Here is a 12,880-nt window from a genome sequence, read left to right as displayed (position 1 = left end):
TATTTTGTGACTGTTAATCTACTAGCTTGTGGTCGGCTTCTGCTATTAAGACCCTAAGCTCCAAGATGGCAAGAACTCCATCGTGCTCACCACTGTATACCCAGCACCCGGCCAGATATGCAGAAGGCACTCCCAAAACACTTCAGGGAATAACAGAAGAAAGAAATGCTCCACTCTTAAATTTACCAGCTCTTCTCTGCCAGTTTCTACATGCTAGATGTATATAACCCTTATATTTTCATTTGTTAAAGGTATTCCAACCAAAATCTAATTTGTTGTTTTCCAAAAATCAGTCTTAAGTGTTTGAATTTTCTTTGAATACATATCAAAGAATAAGTATCTATTTATACTACTCTGAGATTTTGGGATTTGATAATATAAATAGGGTCTCTAAAATAAGACAAAATGTCCAAATGAAATGTTAGTTTATCAAAATACACTTCATGTTTTCCTTACAGACATTTTCCAGTATCAGTTTAGAGCCAATTAAATTTTGAAACCTGTAATAATCATTTCCAAGGGCTATGGTACAAGTGCCTTATAGTATCTAAGACAAAAAATATTAAAATATTTTAATATTTAATATTTATTAAAATATTTATTAAAATGTTTAATATTTTATTTTAGTATGTAAAAAAAATTAGTTTTTAGTAGAGAAGAGTCAACCTAATGGAGAGCCCAAGACACTTCATTATAATGATTAATATATCATTAATAAATTAATTTAAAAAATTAAAGTAACATTGAAGGGTGTTACAGGGACAACTCAGGGTGAATGCCCAACCCACAAAGATGCCTCCTTCTCTAGGAACTGCCCTCATTTATTTTTTTAAACATTTTTAAAAAGTTTAAGCATTAAAAAAAATTTTAAGTATGGTTAATTTACAATGTTATGTTAGTTTCCGGTATACAGCAAAGGGATTCAGTTATATATATGTATATATACAATATATATTTTTTCAGATTCTTTTACATTATAGGTTATTACAGGATATTGAATATAGTTCCCTGTGCTACAGTAGGTTCTTGTTGGTTATCTATTTTATATATAGATAGTACTGTGTATATGTTAATCCCAAACTCCTAATTTATCTCCACCCCACCCCGTTCTTCCCATTTGGTAACCCTAAGTTTGTTTCTATGTCTGTGAGTCTATTTCTGTTTTGTAAATAAGTTCATTTACATCATTTTAGATTCCACATATAAGTGATATCATATGATACTTGTCTCTCTCTGTCTGACTTACTTCACTTAATAGAATAATCTCTAGGTCCATCCATGTTGCTGCAAATGCCATTATTTCATTCTTTTTTATGGCTGAGTAATATTCCCTTGTATATATGTACCACATCTTCTTTATCCATTCCTTTGTCAGTGGACATTTAGGTGGCTTCCATGTCTTGGCTGTCGTAAATAGTGCTGCTATGAACATAAGGGTGCATGTGTCTTTTTGAATTAAGAGTTTTCTCTGGGTATATGCCCAAGAGTGGGCTTGCAGGATGCCCTCATTTATAAGTGGGGTCCCCCAGCCAAAGTCAAGTCTGTGAGAAACTCTCCACGGGGAAGCTGGGATTTTGAACTGAGAGAGACACAATAAGAGTGACGGGCAGCTGAGTCCCTTTTAATGTCGATACTCTTAGGTGCTGCACGAATGCTGTGAAAGGATCCCAGAGGGGGCTGGCTCCTGCCTCCTAGCCACAGCCTAGGGTTTTCTTTAACACTTTCAGGAATTCTGCAAGATATCCAAGCATATGTCCAATAATTCCCCAATGTTTTCTTTTGTATTTAATCTCAATGTGATTGTTTTTTTCCCACAGCCAAATGAATTTTAACTGGTATAGCCTCCCCAACAAGACTGTCAGAAATCAGTTGGAGTGATCCAGCCAAACCACCTTATCAATCACGTGGACCAAATGGTAGCTAACAGTTTTCGAGTTTATGAGATACTGTATATTGTTTTCAAACTGTATTTTTAAATGTTCTTTCCAATTTAGATTTTTACTAAGCTAAACTAGCTCATCAAACATCTCAATTATCAAGTTTTATCATATACATTTATACACAAAGAACACTGTCTTCGAAGTCACCCACTAGTGTTTCTGCGAGATACATAAATAAAGTGTAGGAGAGGGGAGGGTTTTTCAGACTACATGGAGGGGTAACAGCACATTTCACATTAGAGAAGATACCTTGATCCTAAGGCAACATAATTTTCAGACTGGAATTTATGGACCTGATCAAAATATGTAAGTTATGGTACTGAGAAATGAACACTGCAAGTCTGGTGCTGCGAATCCCCATGGGGACAGGAGTGAAATGGGATTTTCTCCAAAATCTTATGTGTCATTTAAAGCTCCTGATCTTTCTACCACTGGATTTTATTTATATTTCAGGGAGCTTAATGATGTAATGACTTAGGGATCCAGTATCTGCTTTTCTATATTAAAACTCAATCTTACTTTAGTATTTTTCAGAGCTACAGAAACAGATTTTTGTTTTTATTTAAGGCCAAATAGAAGAAAACAAACTTTTGCAAAGTATGTACTCAAAAAAAAAAAAAAAAAGTACATGATTACTTTCCATTTCCAGGCTCAGTAATCTCCTATTGAGTTTACTTTCTACTAAATAAATAATAGGAGAATGGAGCTAAAGGACACAGCTTAAAAACTGGTTCAAACCAAACTGGACAAAGTCTTGTGAAAATTTTAAGACCTCCAAGAAATCAGCTTCTGAGCAAACTATCAGACTCACAGATTTTAAAACACAGTAACTGCTGTACTGACATTTTAGATGTAATTTTACTGTGATTTTTTGTTGCTGTTTCAGAGTAAGCTCCTGTTGTGATAAAACAGTAGGAGCAGAAGGCTTTTCCCAGCGCTTTTCTTTCCTAGAAATACTTACTTGTCTAAGAAAAATAACATTATCACTTTGGGAAAGATAGCTAAAAACATTTTTCATCACAGACTATATTTTTGCAAGAGAAATAAAACCACAACTTCAGTGAGTTTTTATGTTCATCTTTCCTCTTATCCAAAGAGAGAGATGCTTTGGATTGAAGTAATTATACAGAACATGAAGAAGACGTAAACTATCAGGAGATAAGACTAGGAAAAGAAACAGTCAAAATAATTCCATTATGCCCCCTGTTAACCTATATGCCTGTTAATATCTTTTCTATTATTATTTTCTTTATCCAATACGGGAGTATAATTTAAAATTAACGCATTCAGTAAATTACATACCCTGGACTCAGCATCATCTTCTTCTTCATCAGGATTATAAGCTTCTGCACATACTATAAAAATAAAAATGGACATTTTAAAGATTCCTTCACCAAGAAACATGCTACAATAAATATATCTTGAAAAATTAGTGAACAAAAAGAGGGCTGTGGTGTAAAAAACCATTAATTCACCTCATCCAGGGCAAGCAGTCTACCCCCCAAAGCCAGTTTGCTATTGCAATTTATAAGGAATTTACTAAAATATAAAGCTGCACTTTAAGACGCTGATAAATGCTTCCTTTCTCTTATTCAGAGAAACATAGCTAACCTCTTTCACCTTCATTTCCAAGTTACAGAAATGCATAAGATCAAAAAATTACCTGAAAGAACACACACAGTCTAAGTCTGCTTTGAAATGATCAATTTAATCAAGCAGTTATGAGTAACTTTCATAAATTATCATAACTCAATCTTCCAGGAACAAATGCTATTAATATTTTGCATATTCCTTTCCAGTCTTTATTCTGAGCTGAGTTCATACCGCATCCACAATTTTAAAACCTGCTGTTTCATTTAACACTTAAGAATTCTGTATGTCATTAGAAATATTTTGTAAATATTGTTTTAAGGATTGCTAACTAGTTACCATAAGCTATAGTTTACCACACCCCTAATGCTAGACACGAAGCTGGCTTCTGTTAACAAACAACCTTGCAATAAACATCTTCATGCATAAACATTTGTCTACATTTCAGATTATGCTGTGGAATTATTCCCAAATGTTATTTTGGGGGCTAAAAGGTATGACAACTTTTAAGGCATATTTATCACCATGTTTCCTCCCAATGGGATTATACCCATCCAGTGTCCTACAAGCAATGTGTAAGGAGACTCCTCTAAATGGCACCGCAGACTTACATATTAATGCTCAAACTCTCTGCCAATTTAAATGAAAAAAAGATCTAAATTTTTAAGTATTACTGAATTTGAACAATGTTCAAATGATTGTAAGTTGACTGTATTTCCTCTTTTGTCCCTATGTCTGAGGCATTTATTTTTGTATTTGGTTTTCTTTCTGACTTACACCAGTTTCTCAATACCACTTTGTCATATTTCTTATAATCATTTTATCCAGTTTGCTTTTTTTTTTTTTTTGGTCACACCATGTGCCTTTCAAGATCTTAGGCACCTGACCAAGGATTGATCCAGGGCCATGGCAGTGAAAGCACGGAGTCCTAACCAGGGGACGACCAGGGAATTCCCTCCAGTTTGCTTTTTAACTATAATTACCAAGGTTTTTTTGTCTTTGTTTTTTTGATCAATTATGCATGCTGTTTGTTTTTAATGTAATGACATCAGGGAAGAAAATTCCCCAATATGATTTAAACCCCAATATGATGTTTAAAATTTTAAACATCACAAAAGTACCACTGCTTTTGAGTTTGGTATTTGTAAATCTTCTTTATTTGCAAATCTACAGATCTGTAACTTCTCTTCTTTCAGTTTGTAAAGGTAGACCTTTTCACATTTACCCTTTAATCCATGTGGACTTGATTCTGGCATGGATGTAGAAATAAGAGCAGAGGACAGGTGAAAGGCTGACAAATGTCTTTCCAGGGGCCTCAGGATGGTCTCAGGAGTATTGTCATCTTTAGCTCAACGACTGTCATTACTATTACAAAACCTGCTGGTAGCTCTCCTTTCTCCATGTATTGCTCTATACACCTAAGCCAGTGAGCGCTTCTTAACCAGGGCCTATTCTGCCCCCCAGCATGACATTTAGGCAATGTCTGGAGACATTTTGGTTGTCACAGTTGTGGGAGGTTAAGAGGAAGCTGCTGGGGGAGGCTAGGGATGCTGCTAGACACCCCGCCCTGCACAGTACAGCTCCCTCCCCGCCTCTCCCCAAGAAAGAATGACCTGGTCCAAAATGTCAACAGTGCTGAAGCTGAGAAACCCTGACCTGGTGTACATTTTCCCCTTCAATCTCGCAACAACCCTAAGATAGGTGTCATATCACCACCTGGCAGATGAAAGAACGGGGCACAGTTACGTATCCTGGCCAACATCACACAACATCGTACATCATCTTGTAGCACCACAGGACTTGACCCTAGGGCTGTCTCGCTGACTCCAAAGGCCTTGTTCTTTTCTTTTTTTTTAATGTTTTAGAAAATGGCTTTATTGAGATATAATTCACATGCCATACAATTCACCCATGAAAAGCGTGCATTCAATGCTTTTTGGTATACTACATTATTAACTTTTAAAAACTGTGGCAGAATATATATAACACAAAATTTGCCATTTTTAAGTATACAGTTCAGTGGCATTAAGTACATGCACAATGTTGTATAACCACCACCACTATTTATATCCAAAACTTTTTCATTACCCTAAGCAAAATCTCTGAAACCATAAGGCAGCAACTCCCCATTCCTCCTGTCCCCCGCCCCTGGTAACCTCTAATCTTCTTTCAGACTCTATGAATTTGACTATTCTAGGTACCTCACGTAAGTAGAATCATATAATATTTGTCCTTTGTGGCTGGCTTATTTCATTTAGCATGATGGCTTCCAGGTTCATCCATGTTGTAGCAGGTGTCAGAACCTCATTCCTTTTTATGCAAAGGCCTTGTCCTTAACCACTGTTCTGTGCACGACGGCTTTGGTGAATTCACCAGCTCAATGCCTGGACATCAGCGTTCCGCCTCAGAAACCTAACAGAAGGGGACCGTCTTCCCGGGACAGGCTCCCATTAAAGAACCTCACTGACGCATATCACCAGAATGCCAGCTTAGTAACTAACTTCCCGAATCAGTATGGAGTCAGCGTGACCAGCCAGCTCTGTCCCTGCAGGAAGACCACAGGAGAAGCCAAATCACAATTAAAAGGTTCCTTGGTGAGAAGGAGATGGGAGGAAGAGAGAGTCTGTCAAATAAATTGACTATTGAATGCGTCAGTCTGGGACAGCCCAAGGCACCCATACACAGTACACATGGTCCTGCTCCTGTGGCCCAGACTCTTGAACTGTGTTGCTGCAACTTTCCTAAAAGCAGGACAGCATCTACCTCTAAAGCCTGACTCCGTAACTTTCTGTTTCCATGTTTGACCAACCTCACTGGCAGGACTGACACATAATGTGCAGGGCTCAGGGCAAAATGAAAATATACGCCCGTTTTCAAAAGTTAAGATTTTTAAGAGGGCAAGAGCAGAACACTAAACCAAATTAGAGGCCCTTGTGAGGGTGGGGTCCGTGAAGTCAACCACTGTCATAGGATCTATATGTTCAGTGAGGTGACAGCGTCGATAAGACACTATGTTCTTCGAGGTAACCTGTTATATAGAGCCTTGACCCATTAGTGTTGATCTTAAGTTTTAATTCACAGAATGAAATCTTAATCCTCTAATTTCTAAGTTTCAAGCCCCTAAATGCTGACTAAAAATCATCACTAGTAAGAATCTATTTTCTTTCTAAATAACTTATCAATTGCCCCAGTATTATTTATTACTTAACACCCTTCTGATCTGTGATACCTACCTTATCGCATGTTTGTTTATTTCTGGGCTATCCATTTCATTGAACCATTTATTGTGCCAATATTACAAGGTTTAGTTCTTGGCACTGATGTGAAATTGTTTCACTATATATATTTTTTTTTTTTGCGGTATGTGGGCCTCTCACTGTTGTGGCCTCTCCCACTGCGGAGCACAGGCTGTGGACGCGCAGGCTCAGCAGCCATGGCTCACGGGCCCAGCCGCTCCGCGGCATGTGGGATCTTCTCAGCCCGGGGCACGAACCCGCGTCCCCTGCATCGGCAGGCGGACTCTCAACCACTGCGCCACCAGGGAAGCACTGTTTCACTATATTAAAATTCACCTACTGCCACCTCCTGCACCCAAATCAAAATACAGCACCTGCAGTTTTGTGCACAGCCATGGTGGCTCACACCTCCTTATCTTCACTGACACAGTCTCCTCCTCTCCAAGCCATCCCTTCTCTCCAGCCCCAACTAAAAAGTCAGATTAAGAGTCACCTGTTGACCTCTCACCTACACAGGGCTAACTCAGGATACCCCACTGCTGTGCTCCCTTTGCACTGTCCCTCGAGTGTGGGCACAGCTCATTACCATCACCTACCACACTTCACTCTACTGAAGACATTACCACCTGTTGCCCCTTCAGGCTGGAACTGCAGCCCTTCAGGGACTGACTGTGTGCTTTGTTCATTTCTATATTTCCCTGGCACTGACCTGGCACAGTGTCTGGCTCAATGCATTTTTTTGAATGAATGACTGACTGATGAACAAACAAGTTTGACAGTCCTTGAAGGCAAACACAATGTCTCTTTTAAACATCTCCCAATAGTCTACCTGTATTATACACTCTCAAACAAACACACGTAGAATGAATGAATGAATGAATAAAAAGCTGTTCTTTTTTGTTAAAATATCCTACACCATTTGTCCAAAAAAATGGGGACAGAGAGGCTGAGTGAAAATGAGGACCTTTTATCTTGCTCACCAAGGGGCCAAGCACAGAGATTAGGAGTTCAGTAAATATCTATACAAGGAATGAATGGATGAAAGACTATGTCTAGATGGACCCTCAAACCAAAGCCTCCAGATAACCTGAGCTGCCTCGAATGTTTTTCTGAATTGTGCCCCCTCCCTCCTGGGCAATCTGAAATTGAGCTGAAGCTATATATTCTATTCTTTGTTTGGCAATTACACAGTAATGAAGAGCAGAGTCTTTTTCTTTATGTGAACCCTACATTGAGTTTTTCCTGTCATGTTGTGCATATGTGTATTTCGATAACACATTAGTCATCTAGAATGCTCCAAGAATTTAAGTAGTTTCCCACATTGCAGACAGTGTAATGTGCACTGGTGCAGCCAGACAACTGTAGACAAGGGACAAGGGTTTTTTTCCTCCTGGTGCCAAACACATGTTGTCTTTTCCAACACCATTTCTCCAACTCTCTGACACCAACCGAATGTCCAACAATTCAATTCAATTCTGACACTACCTACCCGCAGTTAGCATCAGATCCCACACGTTAAAGGGCTCAGTCCCACAAGAGTGCCCCCACTTCAGACACCAATCACAATTCCCAAGCTACCCATACTTCTGACCGACCAGCTGTAAACTGGGGGGTCCCACGACACCCTCCTCAGGTTTGATAATTCACTAGAATGACTCACAGAACTCAGGAAGTGCTTTCCTTACTCTTACTGGTTTATTATAAAGGATACACCTCAAGTACAGCCAAATGGATGAGATGCTCAGAGCAAGATATAGTGGGAGGGGGTCAATGCCCTTTCTGGGTGTGCCACTCTCCCAGCTCTTTGATGTGCTCCCCATTGTGCAAGCTCTCTGCACCCTGTCATTTAGAGGTTTCTATGGAGGTTTTATTACATGGGCACCAAGTAATCATTGGCCTTTGGTGATTAAACCCATCTCCACTCTCTCTCCCCTTCTCCGAGGTTGGGCTGAAAGCTCCAAGCTTCCAATCAAAGTTTGGTCTTTCTGGGACCAGCCCCCATTCTGAAGTTATCCAGGAGCCCCTGAGCCAAGAATCACTGGTTAGCACACCAAAGAAACTCAGGAGATCCCCAGGGTTTTGGAAGCTCTGTGCCAGGCGGTGGGACAAAGACCAAGTTAGCCCTCTTATTATACCGCACAAGGGATTACACCAACTCCCAGGGTTTTTCACCAAGTGCCCACTATACTTTGTCAGGAATGTATAAAAATCAGTACAGTCAAAACAACTGTGACCTGGACAAGTTTACATAACCCTGTGCGCTCTGACAAAGCTAACAAAGGATAAAGGAAGCAGACCGAGCCCCATGAATCACTGGGCACGGAGCCTTGCACACAGTATACCCTCAATAAATATTTGCTGAAGGAATCAAAAGCAAATGTGGCCTGTACAGAAAGACTGCATGGTTTAGAGGCCTAAAACCTAGGGGAAAATGGACTTCTACAAAATATATGAAATTTACTTTCCCAATGTTCTCAATACACTAAGATTCCAGCACACTTATTTAAATGATAATCAGATTAAAATAAAGCTATTATAAAAGCACAGGTGTATTAGACAACAGAGTTCTGATTCAATATGGTTAAACTTAGCTTATTGAAGTGGAAATGTCCTCCTACAAAGGGAAATAAATGTACCTTTTACAAATACTAGTTTAAGGCATGCGTTTTCCAACAAGAAGATTAGCTGGAGGAAGGGGCAAAAAAAACAACCCTTTTTTTCAATGTAAAACATAGATATACATGCAATTCTTAACCAGAAATATAGTATATCTATTGTATTAAAGTCTCATGGGGGGTGTGGCAGTTAGGGAGAAAAAGTCTAAGAAGACTTGGGGTAGACGCAATGATACAAATAAGATTGCACAACACAGGTATACAGGTCTACTAGTTATAAGTAAGTAAAGGGAAGAGGCACAATGACAAAGCATAGACTTTCCCCCTCCCCGATTCACTCACATTTTTGCCCAGGTAACTTGGTACCTATCTGCTGTGACATATCAGTGATCACCTTAGAGTGTAATTCACAAAGCAAAAGCATTTGGACAATATGTCAAAATACAGAAGTTCACATTTAGATCCCAAATCACATTTAAGCGAAAGGACCCACAGGAAATCTGATTTATTCATTCAGAAAAATAGTTTTTGAAATGTGGGGGGTGATGCAAAAAAGAACGATGCAAAATACCTATATTATCACTCTGTATTATACTATGTAAGTTGTTACATCTATGTATTTTATATCACTTTATTTTTTTAATTTTTATTGAAATATAGTTTGATTTATAACATTGTGTTAGTTTCAGGTATACAGCAAAGTGATTCAGTTATACATACATGTATCTTTTATTAGATTCTTTTCCATTATAGTTATTATAAGTTATTATAATACATGTATCTTTATTATTATATACATGTATCTTTCTTTAGATTCTTTTCCATTAAGTTATTATAAGTTATTATAAGTTATAGTTATTATAAGATATTGAGTTCCCTGTGCTATACAGTAGGTACTTGTTGACAAATATTATATAGAACTATGTACCATGTATAAACCATTTGTTCTCTAGGCGATCACAGACTAGAAAACAAGAAAATAGAAATAGAATAACCACAATAACATTAGTGCCGCGATGGAGGTGTGCACAAAGTATGTAGGAGTACAGAAGGGAAAGGGGTGACCTGCTGCTCAGAGAACAAGGCTTTGCAGAAAAACAGATTCCCTAAATAGTTAATGAAGAATGGGAAGAAGTTTCCTGAGAAAAGAGGAGTTCGTTTTGTTCACTGCTGTATTTCTAGCACTTGGAAGAGTGAATGGGACACAGTAAATGTTAACAAAAATGGCTGAAGAAATGAATAGTTATTTTAATATCTCTTCATTGCCCCTTAGACCTATGGAAACTGCATCTGTCAGGGTAGACTGGCTTATGCTACAGTAACAAGCATCCCCAAATCGTCGTGAAATCAACAGAAGTTTATATCTTGCCTACACTCTATGTCCATCTCAGGACAGTGGGTACTCTGCCCCATGTGTTCTTTACAGAGGGATGCAGGCTGACAGAGCTGCCACCATTTAGAATGTCACCAGTCCCCAAAACAGTGGCAAATTACTCACTGGCTCCTGATGGGGCTCAAGACACAGCACCCCAAAACATGGCACCCCAAAACATGGCACACTGGCATACTATCTTAGGCTGAGGGAGTTTGAGAAAATGTCAGAAGCAGGGAGGTCACTCTGACCTTCAACCCCTTCCCCTGCCTTTCTTCCCTGGAAGTAGGAGATAAACCTCCCATGTGAAAGATACCTTCTCCCTGTACCAGGAGGAAGGGAGACATTCTTATCACCAGGGCAGAGAACGCTGTATAAACAAACCTTGTTACTCCTTCACCATTTAATTACCCACAGCCCAAGTCCTTTGTCTTGTCAATTATTCACAAATTTACAGTTTTTTTGTCTAAAAGGTGTAAAAGCCTCTTGCTCTGGTCACTTCTTTGGGTCTTCATTTTCTCGTGAAGCTCCCGTGTATATGTAAAACTTCAATAAAATGTGTATGCTTTTCTTCTCTTAATCTTGTCAGTTTAATTCTTAAGCCCAGCCAGAGACCCCAAGAGGGTACTGGAGAATTTTTCCTCCCCTCTGCTCCCAAAGCTTCAGCGTGGAAGTGATGCATGTCACCTCTGCTAATAAGGAATGTACATCACATTTCATAGGACAAGTGACATGATCTTTCCTAATGTCACGGAGACATGGAAGTGTGATCTTACCATGTGCCCAGAGGAGAGAACACCGTCTGATGGCCCTAAACCCAAGGATTCCTCTCCCTCCTTCTCTCTCTATTAGGGGCTTAGAAGGGGAGGGAGAGAGAGTGTACTGAAATCAACCTTACAGTTTACTTACAAACAGTGAAAAAAAACTTAACTTAAAAATCTACAGGGTAAGCGTGGCGCAGTGGTTAAGAACCTGCTTGCCAATGCAGGGGACATGGGTTCAAGTCCTGGTTCGGGAAGATCCCACATGCCGCAGAGCAACTAAACCCGTGTGCCACAACTACTGAGCCTGTGCTCTAGAGCCCATGACCCACAACTACTGAGCCTGCGCTCTAGAGCCTGCGAGCCACAACTACTGAGCCTGCGCTCTAGAGCCTGCGAGCCACAACTACTGGAGCCTGAGCGCCTAGAGCCCGTGCTCCGCAACAAGAGAGGCCACCGCAACGAGAAGCCCGCGCACCGCAACGAAGAGTAGCACCCGCTCGCTGCAACTAGAGAAAGCCTGTGCACAGCAACAAAGACCCAACTCAGCCATAAATAAATAAATAAATCTACAGAGTAAGCCTCATAAACTCTGAGCAGAATCATTACCATTTCCTTAAAACTTCCATTCAAATATTAATTTACTATTCAGTTATTCAATATATTAACTTAACATTTTACTATCTCCTGCATCAAAACATTAAAAGTCATTATAGGGGCTTCCTTGGTGGCGCAGTGGTTAAGAACCCGCCTGCCAACACAGGGGACACGGGTTCAATCCCTGGTCTGGGAAGATCCCACATGCCACGGAGCAACTAAGCCAGTGCGCCACAACTACTGAGCCTGTGCTCTAGAGCCTGTGCGCCACAACTACTGAGTCTATGCTCTAGAGCCCGCGAGCCACAACTACTGAAGCCCATGTGCCTAGAGCCCATGCTCTGCAACAAGAGAAGCTACCTCAATGAGAAGCCTGAGTACCCCAATGAAGAGTAGCCCCCACTCGCTGCAACTAAAGGAAGCCCACGCGCAGCAATGAAGACCCAATGCAGCCAAAAATAAAATAAATAAATTTTAAAAAACTCATTACAATCTACTATGTTACTGCCTATATTTCAGCTATAATACAAAAAGAGCAATATAAACACATCCTGAACTTATCTTGCAGGAATGTTAGCAGGCTTCATTAAATAGTACTTAAGCGAATATTTAATTCCCAAATCAGTTATGTTCGTGTCAGAAAAAATTTAAAGATTTTAGTAAAGCTACTTAACTGTATAATCCTGTCTTGGTGAAATGAAAGAAATACAGCTTCCACTTAATCTAGTTGGTTTCACCTCTCCCCAAGGTTATCAATAGGGCTTTAAGA

At 39.6% G+C, this 12,880-nt stretch overlaps 1 protein-coding gene across 2 annotated transcripts in view; it reads right to left on the bottom strand.

Moving 5' to 3' along the window:
- Positions 1-12,880, bottom strand: part of PRKAR2B (protein kinase cAMP-dependent type II regulatory subunit beta) — a 107,744-nt gene that overhangs the window by 35,023 nt on the left and 59,841 nt on the right. For both annotated transcript variants that reach the window (XM_024761138.1, XM_024761147.1), the window contains exon 3: positions 3,243-3,295. In XM_024761138.1, coding sequence (XP_024616906.1) covers positions 3,243-3,295 — 53 coding nt within the window. The remainder of the gene's footprint in view (positions 1-3,242; positions 3,296-12,880) is intronic.

The sequence above is a fragment of the Neophocaena asiaeorientalis genome, unplaced genomic scaffold (genome assembly GCF_003031525.2).
Source record: "Neophocaena asiaeorientalis asiaeorientalis breed wild unplaced genomic scaffold, Neophocaena_asiaeorientalis_V1.1 scaffold508, whole genome shotgun sequence".
Lineage (NCBI taxonomy): Eukaryota > Metazoa > Chordata > Mammalia > Artiodactyla > Phocoenidae > Neophocaena > Neophocaena asiaeorientalis.
The sequence above is the reverse complement of the archived record's forward strand: the minus strand, read 5'-3'. Positions and strand labels throughout refer to the sequence as shown.